This window comes from Diadema setosum, chromosome 2 (genome assembly GCF_964275005.1).
Source record: "Diadema setosum chromosome 2, eeDiaSeto1, whole genome shotgun sequence".
Taxonomy (NCBI): Eukaryota; Metazoa; Echinodermata; class Echinoidea; order Diadematoida; family Diadematidae; genus Diadema; species Diadema setosum.
This window is the reverse complement of record NC_092686.1, coordinates 14,751,031-14,775,089: the sequence shown is the minus strand read 5'-3', so window position 1 is coordinate 14,775,089 and position 24,059 is coordinate 14,751,031. Positions and strand designations below refer to the sequence as shown.

The 24,059-nt window shown below is 39.0% G+C and overlaps 1 protein-coding gene across 1 annotated transcript in view; it reads right to left on the bottom strand.

Moving 5' to 3' along the window:
* LOC140242731 (ubiquitin-like modifier-activating enzyme 1) overlaps positions 1–24,059 on the bottom strand; it is a 42,793-nt gene that overhangs the window by 5,730 nt on the left and 13,004 nt on the right. The window contains exons 5-19 of the mRNA XM_072322494.1: positions 23,751–23,885; positions 15,598–15,795; positions 14,978–15,061; positions 14,314–14,460; positions 13,888–14,034; positions 12,598–12,774; positions 10,735–10,842; positions 9,212–9,292; positions 8,331–8,486; positions 7,269–7,434; positions 5,867–6,128; positions 5,642–5,690; positions 4,867–5,013; positions 3,197–3,271; positions 799–934 (exon numbers count right to left, since the gene is read on the bottom strand). Coding sequence (XP_072178595.1) covers positions 799–934; positions 3,197–3,271; positions 4,867–5,013; positions 5,642–5,690; positions 5,867–6,128; positions 7,269–7,434; positions 8,331–8,486; positions 9,212–9,292; positions 10,735–10,842; positions 12,598–12,774; positions 13,888–14,034; positions 14,314–14,460; positions 14,978–15,061; positions 15,598–15,795; positions 23,751–23,885 — 2,068 coding nt within the window. The remainder of the gene's footprint in view (positions 1–798; positions 935–3,196; positions 3,272–4,866; positions 5,014–5,641; positions 5,691–5,866; positions 6,129–7,268; positions 7,435–8,330; positions 8,487–9,211; positions 9,293–10,734; positions 10,843–12,597; positions 12,775–13,887; positions 14,035–14,313; positions 14,461–14,977; positions 15,062–15,597; positions 15,796–23,750; positions 23,886–24,059) is intronic.

The window sequence follows — 24,059 nt, the reverse complement described above, 5'->3', positions numbered from 1 at the left end:
AAGATTCATATTCTTAATTTAATGGCTGAAATCAATTTGTTTTAGTATAATTATACTTCAAAATATGTGACAAATTCTGCTGAAAAAACAAAAACAAAAGTTTGACAAAACAAAGAAATACATAAAGAATTGATAAAACAATAAAAAACATAAGAAATTATATATATTATATGATACTGAAATTTTTTTTATGCAGAGTCACTAGGAATATTTACACCAAAAATCAGCATTCCATAAGCTTTTATAAGCCAATTACAGACGAAAATGAGGTTTTTTTTTGCATATATTTGCATAATTAATTGATTTAAAATAGAAAATGCAAATTTTTGAAAATTTAACTGAACAGTCTTGTAGATTACATCCGGCTTTATGTTCATGCAAAATTTCCGATCAACGGTCGAGATCTGAAGGGGGGGGGGCCATAATCCCCCCCCCCCCCCCAGGTAAGTCAGGGTTAAGAAAGCTGTGTAAAACCATTTCTGTCAACATTAAGCTCACTCCAAGTCAAACCTATGCACAGCAAAATGTGCACTTTCTCTTGAGGTCATGAAATGGGGGCTGGCACTGTGAACAATTTTTAACAATGACTACTGTTGTTACACTACAAGGTAGTGTGATAACTTGAAAAACTGGTAGACATATCAAAAATGCTTCCCTCTTGTCCCATTTCAGAAGTCTTTCAATATGTTTGTAATAAGCACTGGGTATACAGTATCATGCAAAGTGGATGTCCCCTCCCCCTCAACTAGGAAGATGGGCATCTTTCTTGTCGTCATGGCAACGTCTGAGTGTACTCACCAGCCTTGGGTGTGAATACTGGAACGTGGATGGTCTGCAGCACTTTGCGGATGTAACTCTCCTCTCTGCACTGTGGGATGCCGTACACCTCTGCTAGTAGGTTACTGGCTGTTAGCACATAGCTTAAATGCATTTCCTGTGGATAAGCATGTCAAAGAACATTTTTTTTTCTTTTTCTCTGATGAAATTTCATCTTTGAGGCTAGACATTATGATCAAAATGTTTGGTGTTTTTTTTTTCACCTTTCTTTTCATGTACTGCCATGTAATAACAAAGCACAGCAGTTTGGATCATGGATCATGGTGACTTTTACTTGTGCTTGGTTTTGTATCCTCAAGAGTCTCTATGGTAATACAGGAAACTCCTGTTATAACAAAATCCTCGGGACCGGCAGTTTTCCTTCATTATATCCGAACAAATAAAGTGTATAGGGATATCTAAACGATAATTTTGGGTCCGGAATTTTACTTCTCTGTAGCTGGAATTTCATAATAACTGTGTTCGTTATAACAGGAGTGCACTGTAATACATACATTGTAGGCTTTCTTTGAATCACCAAGAATGACATCCATGTGTGCTTCTGACAGCACAAACATACCCACTTTGTAGGAATTTACTCAAGGGTGAAATTATTCCGGATGAATGCAGTGACATCACACACCATTCCCAGCTTTTATATTAACCCGTTCCTTCCGCAATTCTCTGAGTGCCTTTAATGCCCCCAAACGAGATTCTTTTCGCCCGTCGACAGAGAGGCACACAGGTTGGTAATCCAGCTGTGTGAAGGCAGTCAAGCGGTTCATTGTGTCCCCCTTTCTACGGTCAACTACCTGTGCCCGTGAACAATGGAAATATCGATCGGGTGTGAGGTATGAATAGAGCGCGCGCTGATGAGCTCTCAGAATCTTTTGTTCTACACAAAACCAGGTACCTGAATGAGTTGACTGGGGTCAGCGAACCCGCATTTCTAACTGATCTCAGCCTTGATCATTATGTACATGTTCGTACAAGTTTACAGCAGAACAAGTAAAAACCTAAATCAGGAAAAGGTACATAATACTGTAAAACCCCCTTCTTTTTTTTTAACAGCAGGAGAACAAATCCTGATAGAATAAACTCTGATCTCTTTATCAAACCCACTTTTCTGAGCATATTACACAAAGAAACATGAATTTAGGCCACTGAAGCAGGCACCCTTGTCTTCATTTTGGGAACCTGGTAAACCAGGTTCCCATATATCAGTTGCTCCCACGGGAACCTGGTAAACCAGGTTCCCGTAAGGAATGGGTTAAAGGGAAGATAAACCCCAAGAGCAATGTGGATTGAGTGAAAGCAGCAACATTAGTAGAACACATCAGTGAAAGTTTGAAGAAAATCGGACAATCGATGCAAAAGTTATGAATTTTTAAAGTTTTGGTGATGGAACCGCTGGATGAGGAGACTACTAGAAGTTATGACGTATGAGTGGACAACAATACCAAGAAAACATAAAGAAAATTCTACAAAAATCCATTTTTCATGAAAATTACAAATTCCATCAACTTGATATTGACATATGTTAAGGGTAGCAATTATTCCCCCTGCTTTCTGAGAGAGGTTGGTCCATTGCTCTTTCATAACTCTAGAAAAGTGAATTTTTGTTGAATTTCCTTTATATTTTCTTTGTATTGTTGTCCACTCATATGTCATATCCTCTAGTAGTCTCCTCATCCAGCAGTTCCAACACCAAAACTTTAAAAATTCATAACTTTTGCATCGATTGTTCGATTTTCCTCAAACTTTCACTGATGTGTTCTACTAATGTTGCTGCTTTCACTCAATCCACATTGCTCTTTGGGTTTACCTTCCCTTTAAAGGCCCGGCTCAACAATGTTTTGGGTCTGCATAGTGATACAACGTACCAGAGTCTCTGTGCTTGCGTGAATATACAGGTATGAAAATTAGCATTGAAAATGAACACTAAATGCTTCATAAACATGCACATTTGTGAGTAACCAGGTTCAATACACATAATATTTTCCATAAACAGTAGTCTCAGAATAAATGATTTAATGAACAGCTTATAGGCATGGTGATATTTCTTCACTCAGCTCTTGATAGTGACAACAGAATTCTCAAATATAGATGCTTTTTTTTCATGCAATTTGAACATCATCATGCCCAGCTCAGTAAGCGTAAGTTGAAAATTCCTGAAATTGAGCCACCATAATGCTCAACAGTGTGTTTAGGATGTACATCAATAGAAAGCATACATCTTATAGTGTCCAGTGACAAAAGGAAACATGAAAAGGCTTCAAAGAGAAAATTAATGCACATCAGCTTCTGCAAAACAGAGGATCGAGGACTAATGAGCAATACCAGATGGATGAAGAGACACAAGTACACTGTCAATACTTACATTATTGGGGTCAAACTCCAGCGGATGTGGGCATCTTTTGGGGCCTGACCAGAAGGGGGCGCCAGAACTTGTCGTCTGCAGAAATGTGCAAAAGTGTCCACCAGTCCTCAACGAATATTGCATTATCAGTTTGAATGCACTATAATGTGGCACACAAAGTTTATAGACTACCGTTGTGTCACTGCTGACTGTTTTTTTAAAATAAATATTCAGAAGACTGTGAATGAGTACATGCCAGACAAGATGCGAGTAGATACTAGGAGAATTTGGATTGGACATTGACAGACAAAATATAAATATCTCTTGTTGACAATCTCACAGATATTGAACACACATACACACATTCACGCAGACAGTGATTATACACGGTACATCCACACTTCAAATGAATGCGATCAAAGTTTGAAGAGACATGTATGAGTTGTATATTTCTTTTGTGTGTTTTGTTTATTCAGTCTCGTAAAAGATCAGTGGTTACAAAGAAATATACAAGGAAAATAAAATAAATTGTATGAAATCAATCAAACACAATTAGAGATAGCTAATTTGCCATATGGATAAATCTATGACTAGTTTACACCAATGAACCACATAGTCATAAAGAATTGTTTCTCGATAAATAGTTTAGCCAGTATCTTCTCATTTCAAAGAAAAGCAAATGCAAATGCAAACGAAGCAAGCATATCCTGTGTTTAACCCTAACTAGGCCGGGCTATTTAGGTAGATCATAGAGCCGGGGGGGGGGGGGGGGGCCTCCCAGGCCCCCCCTCCAGATCTCGGCCGTCGACTGCGCGATCACGACGAAAATTGGCACACACATTGCCTATGATGTAATCTAAAGTACTACGAAGTTAGATTTTTAAAAAATTGTCATTTATGCTTAATTATGCTAATTTATGCATAATGATGCATGAAATTGGTCAATTTGGTATAAATCACTAAATAAAGCTCGAAATGGGCACATTTTTTTGTTTAAATATTCTTTTTAGTGTCCTAAGCAAATATAAGAGAAAAAAACTGAGCTATCCGAAAAAATTTCTTAAGTATTTTATTGTTTTTTGAATTTCTTATGTATTTTTGTTTTTTGAATTTCTTATGTATTTCTTTGTTTTTTCGACTTTATGTTTTTCATTGTTTTTTCGATGAAACTTGTCCGCGACATTGTTCCGAACAAGAAAATATGTTATTAATTGATTTTAATCAATAAACCCCAAAATAATCATGCTTTTATGAAATTTGACTGTAAGCACAGTTTCCATTGAAATTGTACACGACTTCCCGTTTTTGAGCAATTTTTGGTCTGATATGCATGTACATATTTATGCGAAACTTCGGAACCGCGCGCCCGGGCATCGCAAATTTGGTGTCAAAAGATGCGGGAGACTCGACAGAAAAAAGTCATGAAACGTCGCGGCAATAGCTTTCCACGTTAGCGATACATCGCGCGGAACGTCGGGGGGGGGGGGGGGGGGGGCCTCGGAGACCCCCCCCCCCCCCCCCCCCCCCCCCCCCCCCCCCGGCCTAGTTAGGGTTAACCCTCTCTGTGCCAGGGACTGTGGACAGTGTGTACAATGCTATGATGATTTCTGTAACAATCCGGCACTCAAACATACAAAAGGTTCAGACAGAGAGATATGGGGAAGAAATATATAATAAGATTTGGATTTTACCTGATCCTTGGGAAAGTTGAAGAGAAGCTGTTTGATTTGATTGACATACTGGCTCTCAAAGTGATGCCTGGCCCATGATATACACTCATCGAGGTTCTTGGGCCTCTCGTCCACCAAGGCTCGCTTTAGCAGCTCAATCACCTCAAGCTGTGCAATACACATAAAAAAGTTTATTTAAACTTCTTGCCTCCAAAAGACAGTAATTTACTACAAACACAATAAATGGTACACTCATTTCCAGTACGTAATGGATTAAATATGGACACACTATAAAGTATACCAGAAAACAGAATGCTCTAACAAAAAACGTGTATTTATGAATTACAAAACAAATGATCTAAGAGAAGACATATAGTATGAATTACAACCTTTTTCAGGTAAATGAAAGTCAACTGAAAAAAATGGAAGGCAGGAACAGAGTAAATATTAAATTAAGGAATTGGAAATAGAGACATTCTGAGACATGAAAAAGGAATGACAAGGAATCCCCTCACCCCAACCCCCCCCCCAAAAAAAAAAAAAAAAAATGACAGAGCATGCAATCTTTAAATCAGATGAAACACTAAGAAAAAAAAAAAAAAAAGAATCTACTGAAAATATGAAGCACACATATTACAATGAACAAGTCTTGTTATGTGCCTATGAAACACACAGAAATTATCATGAAAGCATACAAATATGCCAGGAATGTTCATAACATAGAATTTACTTATATAACAGCATACTGCCACATTTAAGCATCCTCAAATGATTTTCAACATTCCATTCTACTTACCGGCTGACATCCAGGCATTTTTAGAGTTCTCTCCATGAACTTGGGATCTCTGTACAAAAAACAACAAAAACAAAAACAGTAATATGTTAACAAAGTCGGTGAAATTAATACGAAGTCCAAGAACACTCCAACACATGAAATTTTGCAAAATTACTACCTTTTCAAAGCTTGACAACAAGAAAAGTATCCCCGACAGCTAATAACTGTCACGCCCTTTTGACTCACCCGACATACTGCGCCACGTTCTCGGCGGGGTTGCGGAAGAGCCCCTCAAACATGTCGCGGGCCCACTGGATGGTGTGCTCGATGGCATTGGGGAAGTTCTTGAGGGTGCAGATGGGAATGGACTTCTCGGGTGGGTCCTGGGAGGAGGAGTAGGACTCTGTAAGGAAGGGCAGGACCACCTGGACGTTACCCTTGGTGCCCAGCGTGCCCGACTCCAGGAGGGATTTCCGGTAGTAGACACAGCGCCGGTCCATGTACATACCTGTGGAAAAGGGTGAGGGCAGGGGGGAGGATTTAACATTAAAATAAGGGTATGAGGTGAAGGAGAAGAATAGGATGAGGAGTTGACAGTGGATGGGTGGGTAAGAGAATAGAGATAATGAAGGGAAAGAGAAACTCAATGTCAGGAAGTCAGGTAGCCATCTGGCGGTTAGTTTAAAAATGACAGCCTTGGGATCCAAGCCTAGCTGGGACAGAAACTGAGGCAAACATGTACAGGTGACTCCCATTATAACTGGCTCCTGTTATATACATCAATGTCCTCAGGACTGGCAGATTGTTTGTTGTTTTTTGTCATAGTCAAACAGTGAAGTACATGGAGATTGATGATAACTTTGGGACCTGAATTTTTACTTAATTGTAATGAGAGTCTTTTTAAAACCCTGTTAATTGAAACAAGAGTGCACTGTATCAAGTCATACATACGTACATATGATGCGCTCCAAAACCTGGCTGGCATTTCTGGGGAGTCCATTAGAAACTCAAAATATAAAACCAGATTGCCTTGTCACAGCCACCTCAACAAACATTGTAATGCAAACCAAGAAAGAGCTATTGGTAATCACTGGTGTGGGATGGCATAACTTCTCAATGTAATCCACCTCTAGCTGTGGTACATATTCTTCATCTCTTTAGCCCATAAAACATAAATTACACTCTTGTGTAAATCTACTTACTACTTCTCCTTTCCTATCTACATTTACCTGTAGATCCTGGGAGAACATTCAAGTAAAACCATCAATATTTTGCCACCCTTACACTATCACCTCTGATTTTCGCTGCACAACATTAGATAGAACTAGCTAAATTTAATAAATCTGCAAAAAAAAATCATTACTAAATTCTTCAAGAATATGTTAATTTCAGAGCAAAATGGGAACTTTAATCTTTCATTGTGCTTCAAATTGAAGAATCAATAGTAAGTTTGGCCATGAAGAGACTAATGAAAATTTGAAACCAATACAAATGATTAGGCATGAATAAAAAGAAGATCTCACATGAAAAATACAACAGCTAAGCTGATACAAATAATAATTAAAAAAAAAATTATCAAACTACACAAATGCAGTTTCTGAAACTTGACAGGTTCACCATGGGCAGATATGAAAGCATGACTACTTACGTGCGTCTACATTGTCCAGAGCGTTGGCGACCCCCGACAGAGCCTCAAAGAAGGTGTCATCATAGATGTTTTCTGTCTCTGGTCCTACTCTGTTGAGATGATGGGTGATGTTCAGATCTGGGTTCATTTCCTTGGCCGCCTTGGCAGCTGTCTCTGACTTGGGTTTCTGCATCAAGGTGAAAAGAAGTGATATATGTTTCATGAACTTTGATTTTTAACCTTTCAGTTTATGGTTATACTAAAACAAAAACAAAACACAAACAAACAAAACAAAACAAAAATACATGAGTACAGTCAGAAATGAAAGATTAGTTTTTGACTTCTGTACAAGTTTTCATAAATGACAAATATTTAGAGTATCTTACATTGCTCAAAGGGATGCTGTGTATTACTTTTGCCTGACAAAGCTACCCCTCAAGGTGAGGCATTCTTATGACTTCTCTGTTAGTAATTACCTCTGTGATTACAGAGGACAGTCCACTTTACATTTCAGTTTCATATCTTCAAAAACCATGGCTCAAAACTAACCTGCCTCGTAACGATTGCTGATCCTGTCATGATTGCTTATGTACTTTGATAGCAACAACATTTCCAATTTTTCTTTGATACCTTTGATAAATAATATGAAATAATTGATGACTGTGTGACATAAATACTTCTTTTGACTTGCATATGCAGGGTGAAGGCTAGTAATGAACATTGACAGGACTGCTGTAATGAGACGTGCTATAGGAAAGTGGAACACTGCAACAATCAACACAACATGCTACAACTGTATCAGAAATCCATCCTGTTATGCCGGGTTGGTTACCTGGAATCCCTCCTTGGACCTGCTCTCTCTGCTTATGTCAATCTTAGTTAATTCAAACTCATTAATTCCATCCTCCTATCAAGTCCTACTTCTCCTTCTCAACAGAGACATCACATAAATGAAACTGCAAATCTTCGTCACATGTAGATGAGCAAGATCCCCACTTAAGATTCAAAATGGCATTTGTCAACATTTGCTCTGAGAACAATGAAGTACATGTATCAAAAGTATCTCTCTGCGCTTCTCCTTACCTGTACATCGTGTGGTCTGAAGAGGAACTGTCTGTTCAAGTTCGACTTCTCGATGATGTCCATGTCGGTGACAAAGACGTTGCCGTTCGGCCCACAGCCGAGGCCGAGCATGGCAAAGTTTTTCAGCAGTTCACAGCCGATGGCCCCCGCTCCGACCTGAGGAAGAAACAAGTCACACAAGACCATGGTTAGTCCTTGCTACAACTAATTCCCTCAAAGGCAGACTGAATTAAAGATACAATATGTTTTTATGATTAATCACTGTAACAGAACACCATGGGACACTCCCTAACAGAATTCTTACTGTATACCCCATATATTTTGCGAGTCTACATTCCCACAAATCAGGATTTCCTGACAATGTCACGAGTGGTTTAATTCGCGATTACGGAGTACAGTACTGAACAGGGAAATGTATGCATGCAACTCATATTCTTGTTGAGATCAGAGTTAATATTTTCATTTGTTTTTAAATTCACAAATAGGACCCGACTCATGATATTCGCAAAAAATAACAACATCACGAAATATTTAGCATATATAGTATTTCATGGACAGACAGAGAAACTACACAAAAAGCAACTTAGATAAAGAGAGAGCAAGCTTGCCACATACCAGCAAGCAGTGCATTTTAATTTCACTACATATAGCAAACGGGGAGGTGCTTAGTGTTGAACTCCACGTTTTTCTTGATAGAGGTAGCAATGCAGGACGGCACCATTATGGCATAATCATTCCAGATGTAAATTATTGATATGAAGGTATGTCTTATAAATACACAAGTTGGCATTTACTACATTTTACGTGTTACGAAGTTGACTGGTGGTTTCATCAGACTGTAAACATGGCAAAGGCACGCCTAGAACTAGGTTGGTACTCACAATGAAGTATTTTTGTGCAATCATTCTCTGCTGGAACTCTGAGCCAAAGACAGCTATCTGGCTGTCGTATCGGCTATTGACCTGCAATGAAGCATAGATATTAAATGACCTTTAACTCTATTAATTCATAATAATATGCGAAAATATCTGTTATCAATATAACAATGATCCCCTATGAAAACATGTAAATAATTATGTACATATAACAATTCTTCTGTAAATATTGTAAATACGTTATATCATAATCTATATCATTGAAAGGACTGGCCTCGACTAGCCTGCACGCTATTGCCAGTTCTTTTTTGCCAAATTATAACTATTAATTGTTGTGACTTTGTTGACGATGTTTGTTTGTTTGTTTGGTAAATAAATTTCATTTCATTTCATTTCATTTCATTTCATTTCATTTCATTTCATTTCATTTCATTTCATTTCATTTCATTTCATTTCATTTCATTTCATTTCATTTCATTTCATTTCATTTCATTTCATTTCATTTCATTTCATTTCATTTCATTTCATAATCAACTTCAAGTTCATACAGAGTTGATATAAACATATCACGAGAACTTACAAGACATAGAAAGGCAATTGCAATTGCACTCAGTATCACTTTCAATGACCTAAAGAATGAACACATGCTACGAAAATAGCTCTTACGTCTGAATTATAGGAGCTTTCAGTCATACTTCACAGTACAGAAACATCAATGTGAGCATACACAATGCTCAGCATGGCACGGTCCACTAATAGATTGACCACATTGTGTATGTGCATGTCTGTCTGTCTGTGTGTGTGTTTTTTTCTTGAATACACCCTATTGGTGCAAATCACCTTGGCTTCTCATTGCTCATCAGGGTCAACAAACTCTGTCAAATGATTAAGAGTTCAAGTAAAGGGTTAATATAGACACTCATGCATATGAAAAGAATGTTTATGATTATTTGACAAGATGCTTTCGACGGTTGTGTGTCTTCCTATAGAATGATACAACAATGGATATAAGATTGCATGGAACCACAGTTGTCTGTTTTCCTTTTTTGTTTGGCACTTACATGTTGTTGGTGTATTGTTTTTGTTTTTCATATATTAAAAATGATATAGGGAGGATTAAAGGGATAGTACACTTTTGGTTGAGATGGGGATGTAGGTTTCCAACATTTTTTAATGATTTTCATGATTTTACAAATAATGAAACACCTCTTATGAAATATGAAATAGTATATAATTCTAAGAGAATTCTAAGTTTATTTGATGAAAATTGGTTTTGAAATGGTCGAGATATGCAAAGCAAAGTGCTCCTAATAAAAGGGGAGACCCACCATTTATTAGGATCACTTTGTTTAATTTGCTTTTGGATATCTCAGTCATATCAAAACTAATTTTCATCGAATAAACTTTGAATTCCTCTAAGAATTTTGTATGCTGTTTAACATTTCATAAAGTGGTTTCTAAGTGTCTCACAAAGAGTTAAAAGCTGAATCCTCGCCACGAGCAATACTATACCATGCCTTTAAACTTACCGGTTGGCAGGAGACTTCCTTGGGTGCCAGAGCCTCATCTTCCGGGAGGCACTCCAGGGCATCAAAGTAGAGCCACTGCTTGATGGGGTGGAACTTCCCGCTACATGCCTGCATGGAGAGGAAAAGGGTACTGTAGTTACATCATGCTGAGAACTATGGATGCATATGATGGGTTAAGATTGATATCATTACAAAAATAGAGTCCTAGAATGGTTGGAGCTCTAAAGCGAACAAAAGCTGACTGAACCAAAGCGTATCGTATTGAACTGTGCCAGATTTGGAGCATTCCAGTACTCTGTTGAGAAAGCATACCTCATGAGTTATTTTTAGAGGGGGTCACACATTTGACAAGAGTGTCATTCACCTGGCGTGCTTGAACTGCTTACAGATGTCCCGAACAAAGAGACTATGAACTCTTTGCATTATGACGCATGTGCACGTTACGTGCATTCTTCACATGCAAACTTTTGGTATGCTTTTGGTACCCTTTTGGAGCACATCAGGAAGTGGTCCACTTCTGGCTTGCTTCAGTATGGTATGGTACACTTAAGCAGAGTTTGAGCACTCCTCTAGTACAGTACGGTTCCCTTTAGGAGAGCACTCAAACGCACCCTAGACATTATCACAGTAATACGGTCTTATCTACTCTAAGTAGCATCTTCAGTGTAAACACTGCTCTTCCAGAAGGCCCTGCTATTATTATGATTATTATTATTACTCCTACACTGCCAGGTAACCATTTATACACCTCTGTCATGAGGAATATTGTAGGGGAAACAATTTGTTCCAAGATGAAAGTAACAGGCAGGATTCTAACCTTTGACGTTCTGATCACAAATCCATAGCAGTATCCACTATACAACGATGCTTCCATATCTACTGCAAGTCTTTCAGTGACTGGGATCAACTATCTGTTGCCGTCATTGAGTAGTTGGAATCTAACTCTGAATCTGTATTTTGTATATTTTTATGTATTCAACCCTACAAAGGAGATCACATTTGTCTCAAGCCTATAGCTTTGTTTGTGAACTCCCCGCACATTATACACTGTATAAAGTTCTGTTTTTATGATTATAATTAAAGTGAATTAAACTGAAATTGAAATTAAACTACTCCAAAATTCAATTCTTGTAGTTAACTGCAAGCATAGTGGTTCAAGATATATACTGGATGATGCCATTAACCTGACTTCTTAGTAGTGAGTTTCCAAGAGTTACAGACATGAGCACAGCAAAAAATGCATTGCTGCAGCTAAATTAATTATTTACTGCACATTTGATTATCTAATATGGATGCTGAAAAGGACTCAATTGAACACACCCTTACTTCACACATCCTGTACGAAAACAAAAGATTTAGATACTTGCATACAAAACATCTCTATTTTCTCTTACGCTAGTATAATATAGAAATAATGAATGGTTATGAGTGCAATGGACAGAATATTTCATGAGGTGAAAGATAAAAATAATGTCATCTTTTTTCTGAATTAAATATTTGGTCCACTGCACAAACAAAAATACATGAATTATTTGTTTTATATGACACCTAAAGACAAGCCCTTGTCATTCGAGGTTTTATGAATTTAGAAACAAATCGCATGATCACATGATAGCATGCACACTGGAAACGCAAGCATTTTATGTACGCAGTGTGCCGGTTCTTGACGTGCATGCAAATGGAGTGGATCGCACAGATCCAAGATTGCATGGTAAATGGAGCCACAATTGCATGAATGATGACGTGAAGAGTAAAATGGGACAAATGATCAACATCAAACAACCCATCAAATGACAAGAATCAATTAGAGTATTATATAATTTAATAACAACAAAGATTGACCAAGGTAGAATGACCCCTCACCTTCATGACCTCTTGGGCAGTGATGCCTCCAATGACAGCCTGCATGGGGCAAAGGTCACCCTGGGCATTGAAGGCCAGCTGTGTGAGGAGCTTCTCATCCACAGCTTCCTGCTTGGTCGTCTCTTTGGCTCGGCTGTTGATATCCTTGGCCAGGGCAACCAAGGCAGCTGCATCATCCTTTTCAAGGTGAATATCATTGAGGAAAAAGCATTCATAGAGGATCACACAGGACTATCTAGTGTGAGCATCTGTATGAATATGTTTGTTCTCTTCAGTCACTTTCACTGATTACATGATAAAGAGACCAGGAAGTCATTCAACTACAGAATAGCGCAAGGGACCTACAAGTTCAAGTTGACGTCTACGATGAAATAATCAATTCTAGTGTGGGGAAAAAGAGTGAAGTTGCCATGAAAAAGGGACAGTCTAGCAAAAGGTTAAGTTTTATTGACAGTTGGGCATGGATATTACCTATATCTTATACATTTCACTGACACACAAAAGTGCATTCACAAGTTCATGTGATAATCATTGCCTTACGGTAGATTCTTTTCAAAGAAAATGAATCAAGCAAGCATTTGACTGATGTATCAAGATTTCTCCATGATGGTATGAAAGGTCTGTAGATAGCCAAGAGCTAAAAGGGCACCCGGTGAAGAACAATACCAACTTTTATGCACAAAGAGCAGAACGTGATTCACTGCAGACTTTTCCATCTGCACTAAACCAGTCACATGTATGCCTTGCAAAATAGCTTTACTCATTCACGGCGGTCACACTGGTATTCAAATCCTCCATTCCAAAAACTACCTTGGGAAGTTCTAAAGCCAAAACTGGAAATGAGTGACAAAATGGTATGAAAACAGAGATTGATAGATATATTTCCAATAGAAAGATAGATATGTAGGTAGAAAGAAAGAGAGGGAAGAGAAGGAGAGGAGAGAAAGAGGGAGAGAAGGAGGGAGAGAGTGATGTGATTCAATGAATGATTGGTCCAAAGACTACATCAATTTGTGGTCTGGGTTGAGAGCCACGGCTGGCCTTGAATAGACAGACGAATGAATAGATAGATAGATAGAAAGATAGACAGACAGATAGATAGATAAATAGATAGAAAAAGATAGACAGATAAATAGATAGAAAAAGATAGATAGATCGATACATAGAGTGATAGATAATGGGATAGAGTGATAGAGTGACAGATGGATAGATGGATAGATAGATAGATAGATAGACAGATAGATAGATAGACAGATAGAGATTCAGTGAATGATCGGTCTAGTGACTTACAGCATTCTGTGGTCTGGGTTGAGAGCCACGACTGGCCTTGAATTCATGTAAAGCCTGGAAACCAAGGTGGAGCTGCCCAGGTCGATCAAACTTGGCAAAGTCCGTAATTACCATCTCTGGCTCGTCCAGGGCTTGTCTTAGTGATTTCTGGGGGACGAAAAAAACCCCAAAACAAAACAAAACAAGAACCACAAGTAATATTTATACTTCTTCCATATCCTCTTTTCATTTTCTGTCACAAATTTGAATGAGACATGACAGATAACTTTATGAATTTACTGAAAATGTTGCATCTTCTAGAACTTGTGTGTACTTCAGTGGGTGAAAAATTCCTCACAAAAATTTCCACTTTGACTGGACTATCCTCATTATCATCATTATCCTTCCAAGAATAGGCTCATGTGAGATTTATTTTGGGACACTTACAAATGCAACCTTCTCTGGCATCTTAACTTGGGTCACAATGCCACCCCTGACGTAGTCGGAGAGAGCGCTGGTGTCCCCGATGCTGAAGGTGTATGGCCCCAAGACCTTGATCTTCCTCGGTGCGCAACCGTTCAGTTCGGTCATCCCCTGGAACGTGAGAGAATCGCGACATGCACTGTGACAACAATTTTCGCACACTCAAATTCATGCTTCCTTCGTCAAGTTTTTTTTTTTTTTTTTTTTTTTTTTGAAGCCTGTGCAGCAATTAGGAAGCTTTGGTTTTGAATCCCACAGAAGTATGTATGCCCATGATTTTTATCATGGACATTACTCCACACACTGAATAATCGGTGCTAACTAACGTTGATAAAGGGCATTTGTCAATCAGTTGCAATCCTCATAGAGTGCTGACAATAAGAAAATTTCAGTCATCTATCTCATGTGAGAGAGATAAGAATGCATTATCATGTGACACATCCTTAAAACTATTCTTCAAACTGTATGCATATATTAATGATGATTTGAGTGCCTAAAGCAGGAATAAGTTTCACTATTCTTCAAACTGTGTGCATATCTAAATGATGATTTGAGTGCCTAAAGCAGTAATAAGTTTCATACAAAACACACAAGTTACCAACAGAATTGGCGCAAATTTAGCACTCACCTGAACCTCTGAGAAGGTGATGTAATCCCCACTCTCGAATCCATGGCGGCTTTCATCAAGACACGTAACCACTGCATCCTCTTCCTGTAACAGGATATTCGGTAAACAACAGAAAATGATCTCATTGAATGCTCATTTCAGAAGGCCAAATGGACTTCCCATGTTTCCTTTCTAATTCATAATTATTGTAACTTCTTTTCCTTTTGCCAATTAGAGAATTATGCATGAAAAAAAAAAACCACATAAAAGCTTGATAACCTAATATACAATGTAGATAAAAAAATATGTCACTGTCACAATAAATGACCACAGATTGAAAGCAGGGGCGGATCCAGAAATTCTGTAAAGAGGGGGCGCCTTTACAAAATTAAAAAGGGGGGGGGGCACATGCCCCCCCCCCCCCACATTTTTTCTTTGTATTTCTTTTGTTTTAGCAAAAAATTAAGGGGGGTGCTCCCCTCTGGATTCGCCACTGGAAAGTCATCCTCTTTGAGTGGTATAAATGTTGATAATCTATTCAGTCCTGACGTTTTAACAATACAATGGTGTGATACATCGTGACATACTCTCTGAGTGTTCTAGCACACATGATTTTTCACTGTCTTCAAACCAGGGCTCACCTTGGAGATGGCTGAAACCATGACGGTCAGCGGTTCCTCCCCATTCGTGTCGTACACCGTGAAGGCGTCGCCAAAGTCGCAGAAGATCTGCCCGAAGAGCCCCCTCGTGTCGGCGACGATGAGATGGATGCCCTTGGAGTGGCAGAAGTCTCCGATATTCAGCTGAGCTTTGAGGCTGCTGCTTGTGAGGACCACAACCTGGGGAGGGAGTCAGGGGGGAAGGAACAAGTGAATTGGGACAGTTTGCACCACCTATGATCTTCATGATCGTCCTCAAAAGCTGCAAACAAGGCACCTCATCTTGTGAACCTTAGTACACATGTCATCCCTCTTCTCAGCGAATTACATGTCTTCTCTCAATAACTGCATCCACACCAATTCAATCTCAGTGACATTAATGTACAAGAGCATTCTATGGCAAGCACCAAGTTAACAAACATACAATTCACTCTACAATATCAAAGTAACATGGTTTAAACAATTGGTTGATGTTGTCTGAAGGTTGGTTCATGCATGGTGAGCGAGTATTGTGAACAACATATGGAAATGGTCAAAGAAATAAAGACCTACGATGGAAAACAACCAAAATTTGACATTACAATGTCAATCTGTCCATATACTAAGCTTTTCTTACATACAGTACGCGCAATAGAAAACGCCCGACGAAAGTGCGTCCAAATTTCGTCCCAACGCTTTTAGCGTTGTTGATTTCGCCTGGGACGTTTTCAACGCTTTTTCCGTCCAGACTTCATGGACGGATTTTGGACGAATTCAACGAAATCCCCGAACACTTTTCCGAAGCTGTGGACGCTTTCAACGCTTTCAATGCTTTCAACGCTTTCAACGCTTTCAACCCTTTGTACGCGCGATCACACACACAGCTAGCTACAGTGTATACAAAGTTAGCTCTAATCGCGAATCGCTAGCTCTTCTTTCGTCGACGTTCTCTAGGTTTCCCGTCCATTTCTCTCATTTTCTCTCTTTTGCTTCCGTATCATTGTATCCCTTTCTTTTCAGAGTACAATCATACTTCTGAGAGTGTTTTTTTTTTTTATTTCATTAAGTGATTACCCTGTTTGCCACAATTTGGGGTGAGTTTTTGTTCGAGTGTTTGTTGAGTTTTTCGATTGAACGATGTGTCGATTATCTTCGTGTGTGCGAGAATATCGTACCCACTCGTTTGTTTCCGTGTAAGTATTTTTACCGTAAAAGTGTCTTCATCGTTCGTCTTCACGCATCGGGTTTTCACCCTAGTTTTCCTCATCGTAGTTTTCCACATCCATTTTTTTTTTCCGGTGCAAGATACTCTGTGTATTTTCTGCTACGGTAAAATGCCATCGTCGATAGTTTTTGTGTATTCATCGTAGTTTTCCACCTCCATTTCATTTTTGTGTGCAAGATGTGTAGCTAGGTCTGCGATGTCTGAATCGTTTACAGATGTGTTTTGTGAGAGTATTAACCACGATGATTTTGAGGATTTTGAGGGTTTCGCTTTGGATGAGATTGACTGGAATGATAGTGATAATGATAATGATTCTACTATCTAGTGGTGTTGATACAAGAGCTCTTATGATGATGCAATTTATTTCGTGTGACCGACCATCATGACGTTGGCGATGACGAGTACGAAACGATGTAGTATGTACAATGTAGGCCTGTATGATCTAAGACGAGAGTGACACTGACGACATGGCCTGGCCCTGGGGGCTGTTTTAGTGTTGCTCGCTCGATCGTGCACTGGAGTGGTCTAGAGACCTGCATTTTATTTTTTCACTTAATTGTATCCTTTTGCTTGTTCACTCTGGTTTACTGCTACCAAAATTTATGTCTCTGAAGAAACTCAACCAGAAGCTAGACAATAATTATGTTTGCATCAGGTCCAAGTCTGTAAATTGCGATGTTCCTACTCCTATTGAACTCAAAATCCCATTTTCTTTGCTCTTTTTTCCACTGATAAATTATTTAGAACTGTACTGCATTTCTGATGAATTGCTTTTGCGTTATATCAAGAGCCTGCTGAGTAGGTGTTTCATTCTATCCTTTCAATTATCTTTCTATCACTTTCTTCTTTTGACCCTGGATGAAAAAAAAAAAAAAAAACCCTATCTTGCCATGTAAAGACAGAACACATGCCATCATGAAATATCATGACATTACGAAAGTAATAAAAGAAATAGGTAAGCGATGAAAATTCTTGTTTGTAAAATCATAAATCAAAGGTGATTTCATAATATGAACCAGCTCTTTGAAATGTATTTATTTTGCCTATTGATACTTGCTTTGCAAGTATACATTTTCTCTCCCATGGACTTTGTGTCCCCCTTTTTTTATGTGCTTTAATGATTATTATTCTAATTTGTTTTGTCAATATCATCATTATTACTGTATTAATATTACCATACTTTGATATGGTTAATTGCATTTGTTGATTGACTCTCACTTTCATTTTGTTGCATCCTCTTGGTACTTGTACAGATCCTTTCTAGGGCTTGCTGTTTGCTCACCCCCCCCCCCCCCCTTTGCTGTTGCTATTTCACGCTTTACCTTTCTTTATCTCTCTGTTGTTCCTTATCTTGTTTGATGTTGCCTCCATATTCATCCTTTTCCTTCAATGGTTGCCCCCTGGCCCTCACAGCGACCATTACTAACCTTCCCCTGCCTTTTGTCTGTCCATCCTCCTGCTCTAATCCCCCTCCCTTTACCTGTTGGGCTCCTTGCCCATGACTTCCTACCCTCTCCTTTTGTTTTCTTTGTTCCGTGTCCCTTTGCCCTGACTGTTCTTGTTGTGTGAAGTCGCTTTACATGTGTGTGGTTGCTTTTTCTGCCTATTTGCCATTTTGCTTCTGACGAAGATTCTGCTATAATCGAAAGCTTAGGTCCCTTTTGACTCTATCCTAAAAACATTCATGTACACTCCCAAAACTTGCTGGGCTAGTAATGAAAACTTCCATTATCTAGCAGGGGAGGGGGAATGCTTTCATTTTCTCAAGAGAGCTTTTGTGTGAGAGAATGAAAAACTTGATTGAGTGTTGCCAAGTTGTTTTCAAACTTCTTCATTTTATTTGATCTTAAGCATAATCACTTTCGTAAGTACATGTACAGTATTACGATTTCTTCTCCCTTGACTGTAATCGGAAAGTTTGCCATTGTAAACGACGATCGCTAATGTGTTTGGATGTGCCGATATGCGAAACATGTGGTTCAAAGGAATGCACCATGTGCTACTAACTTACTGCCTTAGAGGTTACTGCAAGTTGAATGCGCCATAATAGGCTTAGTTACGGTAAACAGTTTACGTTCGATGCGAATAATTATTACGTCTTTCAGGATCGAGGAATAATACACACAAAACATGCAAACAAACAAATCCACGAACGAGTGTTGATAACCAAAATTCATATGAAAAGTAATAGGCAGTTTTGGTGAGCGTGAAATTTTACTGTCATAATTTTGCTGTTTAATCGGGTGGTGGCTGCATCTCACATAGGACATCTCAGTGAATTTGTCTAGGCATATGAGACCTTTCATAATCTGTGATTGCATTTTTGAGTGATCAATCAATTCCTTTTTACAGCTCGGGAACATATAAATACATTGTACTTAGATCAAGTACGCAATAATCGACTATTCGATGTATGCGCCTAAAGAAAGGCGAAAGAATCAGAACATCTTTGCAATGATTCCTTTAACTCAACTCACCAGCGAATTCTTCGATCGATATACTACACCAGTGCGCGCATTCTTTCGTCTGGCACCTGGGGTCTGGCACGCACCTGGTTTTGTGGAAATTTCCACAAAGGGATCCGAGGGTGGGGTTTTTCCAATCCCAAGAGACCGCATTATACACAAGAAGACAATCTCGTCGCTTCTATCATTTTCCGTCACTCGTGTTTTCCCCTTATTCTTTGCTAATAATGAACGTTTCGATTGAACTTAACGATGGTTGTTCACACGTGGTTCCTTTTGTTGTGAGGTGTAGGTACAGTATTTTCTTTTTTTATCATTCTTGGGAGGGGAAAGAAGAGTAAAAGAGGGAAAACTTATTTAAATAAACGAAGGGCACGTATAAACGCTCAGCATCCACAGCAAGCCGTCTTTTACATCAGCATCGTTGATTATCATCACCTGCACTATCATCAGGCATCACTCAGATAATGTCCTTTTTTTATAAACATTTAGAAACACGATCACCATCACTCGAGATAAACACGTAGCAGTGGCAGATCCAGAGGGGGCGCATGAGGCGCAGGCCCCCTTTATTAAATCGTGAAAAAAAAAATAGAAGTGAAACCCGGAAGTGGCACCAGAAATATTAGTTGCGCCCCTCCCCCCTCCTGTTACAGAATTCCTGGATCCGCCCCTGCCTGTACGAAAATAAATGTCAACAAAGTATCAACAACCTCCCCGACAACTACATAAACATTACCACAGAGCACACCGAAGCGGCTGGCATCAAACACCCTTCGAAATACTGCAGCAAAGCGGGAAATCGCCGTTACGAAAATGCATGTACACAGTGCGAGGCAATTGAAAGAATTACCTTTAGATTAAGAATATGAAGGGAACAAATAAAGTGATATGAAACGAAAGAAATCGTACACCAAACGAGAGGTATAACGACCTCCAATAGGCCCTTAGCCGCAGCATATCAATAAACATTACGTATAAATAAGCACACGGAATATGCGTGTTTCGGATTCCTCCCTTCTATTTCTTTCCTGAACTATTCCCAATGCCCGAATAAAATAATGACTAGTTTGTTACTCTGATTTCTTCTTCTGAGGAAAGGAAGTTCGTTCATCCGAAAACAAAAGGATTGACACTCCGAAGGTTTGCTAATCGGGCAATGCCCCCCCCCCCCCCAAAAAAAAAAAAAAAAACAGCCAACAAAATGCTCGTTAATCAAAATATTGGTTAATAATGTTAAAGACGATAATAATAATAATAATAATAATAATAATAATAATAATTATAATAATAATAATAATAATAATAATAATAATAATAATAATATAACAATAGACAGAAATAAAACAATATATGGCCCCATAGCAATTACCCGTAGCATGATTACATTTTCGAATCAACAAACATGGATAGGCACAAGGAATATGCGTGTTTCGGATTCGAAATAACGCCGTAACCATCGTAGCCTTTAAACAAGGCGACTCGCTCTGCGTGCCCCCGTATAGCGCGTTTACCCCACAAACCTGTTGGCCGGCGAGCGGAGCGAGCCGCCTTTATCCACTCGTTCAGGGATGTGTACGCAGAAAATACACACGGCACCAAGGCAAGCCTCGTTAATATTAAGTAGTGTGCCTAGTGTGCCGTGTGTATTTTCTGCGTCAAATTTGTACGCAAATTTGTCAAAGAATATAAAGCAACAACAACGACAAAAGTACACATCCCTGAACGAGTGGATAAAGGCGGCTCGCTCCGCTCGCCGGCGCCGCCAACAGGTTTGTGGGGTAAACGCGCTATACGGGGGCACGCAGAGCGAGTCGCCTTGTTTAAAGGCTATAACCATCGGAATAGCGCACCCGTTTTCTTTTTCGGAATAATGAACACCACGGAAATCAATAAAATGATTTCAAACTAAGAATCCATCGTAATTCTTGCCTTAAAGATTTTCCTGAACTACGTGTATTCTCAATGCCCGAATAAAATAATGACTAGTTTGTTACTCTGAAAGTGGTGTTGTGAGTTAAGGAAGTTCGTTTATCCGAAAACGAAAGGATTGACACTCCGAAGGTTTGCTAATCGAACAATGGGGAAAAAAATAATAATAGTAATACATTTTATTTTCACACTAGGTACGAACATCTATGGTGTAGGGGATTTGCGTGTTACGGAACATTTTATCACTTTCGCATCAGCGAACTTTACGTGCAGTGGGTACTACAAAAAATGCCTCCCCCCCTTAAAAAAAAAATAAAATAAAAATGTATATATAATTACACCAACACTTGAGCATAACAACAAACAAGCAAGCAAACAAACAAATAAACAACTTAAGATTTAATCTCATAGCTGCTTTGAATAGGCCCTATTTCATGTTCCGTCTGTATACTTCTTTTCAGAATTATCTCTCGCTTCCCGCTTCACAACTAGGAAATAAACGATGTCAAACTATAATAAGAATTAAACTTATTGTCTTGCTCTGAATATAAAATTCATTATTCCAAAAGTTCGTTTATCCGTGAATACAACAGGCTCGATACTACAGTACTCCGAAGGTTTGCTAATCCGACAATAACGCACCTAATCCAATCACAAACATTCGTGCATTTTCGGATTATGAATCATAATTTGACTATCACATTTACGAACATCTATTTTTCGTGTATAGGGAAGTCGCGTGTATCTGAATGTTTCATTTTCGTACTAACGAACCTTATGGGTGCATGGGTACAACGAACATGACCCTCAACCCCCACCCCCCCCCCCAAAAAAAAAAGAAAAAAGAAAGAAAGAAAGAGCCAAGTCAAACTAAGAATCAGTCTGAATTAGTCGCTTTGAAAATTCCACGTACCGTCTGAATTATCTCTCTGTCCAATAAAGAAATAAACGATATCAAACTAAGAATTAAACGTATTGTCTTGTTTTGAATATATATATATATATATATATATATATATATTTTTTTTTTTTTTTTTTGCTTTTCTGGGGCCCGTTGCATAAAACTTACCATTGAATTTCAATGGTAACTACCGTCAAAATTAGGCATCACAGCCAATCAGCATCAAGGATTATAAAATTTACCGCTGATTTGAAGACTTACCGCTAGAAAGGAGCGGTAAGTCCAGCGGTAAGGGTTTTATGCAACAGGGCCCTGATTCAATAAAAAAACGGGCAATGTAACGCGCAATTGCTGAAGAAAGAAAATATATCTAATGACCAAATAACGGCGAACAAATCCTTCTAATTTCTTTTTCCTCTTTTTGGGGGTTAATTTTCTTTCTATACTCAAATGGATTTTACGTACACGCAATTTTAGTGAAACCATTTTCTTTTTGGTCGGCATTCTACGATAAGGTTCCTGTGGGTTCACCCTCGCCAAAATTGCGTGATTTCTCTTAAATACCATGAACCCGAATGATCTCTGATTGGTAATTTAGTCTATTTCATGATCAACAGTTGTTTATTTTCTGCTTGTAAAAAACAAAACAAAACACGTGAACTACTACATCGTATAACATCTCTGTTTCGTTCAGCCGAGCGAGCCATGCCATAGCAATGGCGACGCACATACGGCGCACTCGCCTTTCCCATACGTGCACATTCCCTGGTTGCATGCAGCCCGCATACCACCATGTGATGTATCAGGTGACTTTCACTAAATGCAGTGAATAATCTGCTAACGGTGCCGTTAGGGTAAGGGAAACTAAAACTTTTACAAATTGCTTCAATGAAAACGGCATCGATATATGTATACATGTTACCATTTTTAATATTATTATGTGTATCAGGTGAATTCCACGCCTGTCTACTGTTCTCATTCCCGACCGCTGTGCTACTTGTTTAGTCTAATCTTGCAGTGATTCTTGCCGGCTAGCGGCTGTGGATGTGGCCACTACACACACACGTGTGTACTGTATTCCATGTGCGCCTTGGATCACGGACGCTTCTAACGAAATTTGGACGAAACTGCCGAGCTCCGAACACGCATTTTCCGAACGAGCAACGCATTTGCCGAACGGAATTGAGCGGGCGGTCGTGCGTGAAATGCGTCCACAAAGCGTCCACAAAGCGTCAGAATCGTTGCTAATGGATCGATAACGAAATTTCGTCCAAATTTCGTCCAGATTTCGTTGCTACTCGATCGATAACGAACTTTCGTTGGAAAACGAAATTGACGGAGGCGTTTCTTATTGCGCGTACTGTATTTATAACCATGTGTTTAGCATAATCATTTTAGAAGAATTTCCCCCCAAGAGTAATTAATCTTGAACCATGAAGCAAATCAGAGACAATCTGCTCAAAGCCTGAGAGAGAGAACAAAAAGGCAAGATGAGACCCTCTGTAAAACACAATCCCTCTGGCTCTAAAATTAGCTTCTTAGTCACAATATTGTAGTATGGTAAATGTGCAAATACAGCAAGATCTTATTGATGCACTGAACAATCATACAAAGAATGGAGACTCTGGCTTACTTGAAATTTGCTGATAAATTCTTCATTCAGGGGTCTCGTGCTGGACGTGATGGGAACATAGCTGTTGAGTTCGGCCAGCCTCGGTTCTGTTACCTCTGCCCGCTTTTTGCCAACATCCTCCTTTCTGAAGAAGAACTGCAGATGAAGACAGACCGATCACAATCCACCATGGTTATCGAGGGCATTTTCACAATTTTCACAAGATTTGTTATAAGGGGAGTCCACATTTTCTGGTACTTCAGATCCAAAGTTTAACAATGACGTTCTGCTCGAGTTGATGCAAATCCTAACATGCATTAGCATCACATG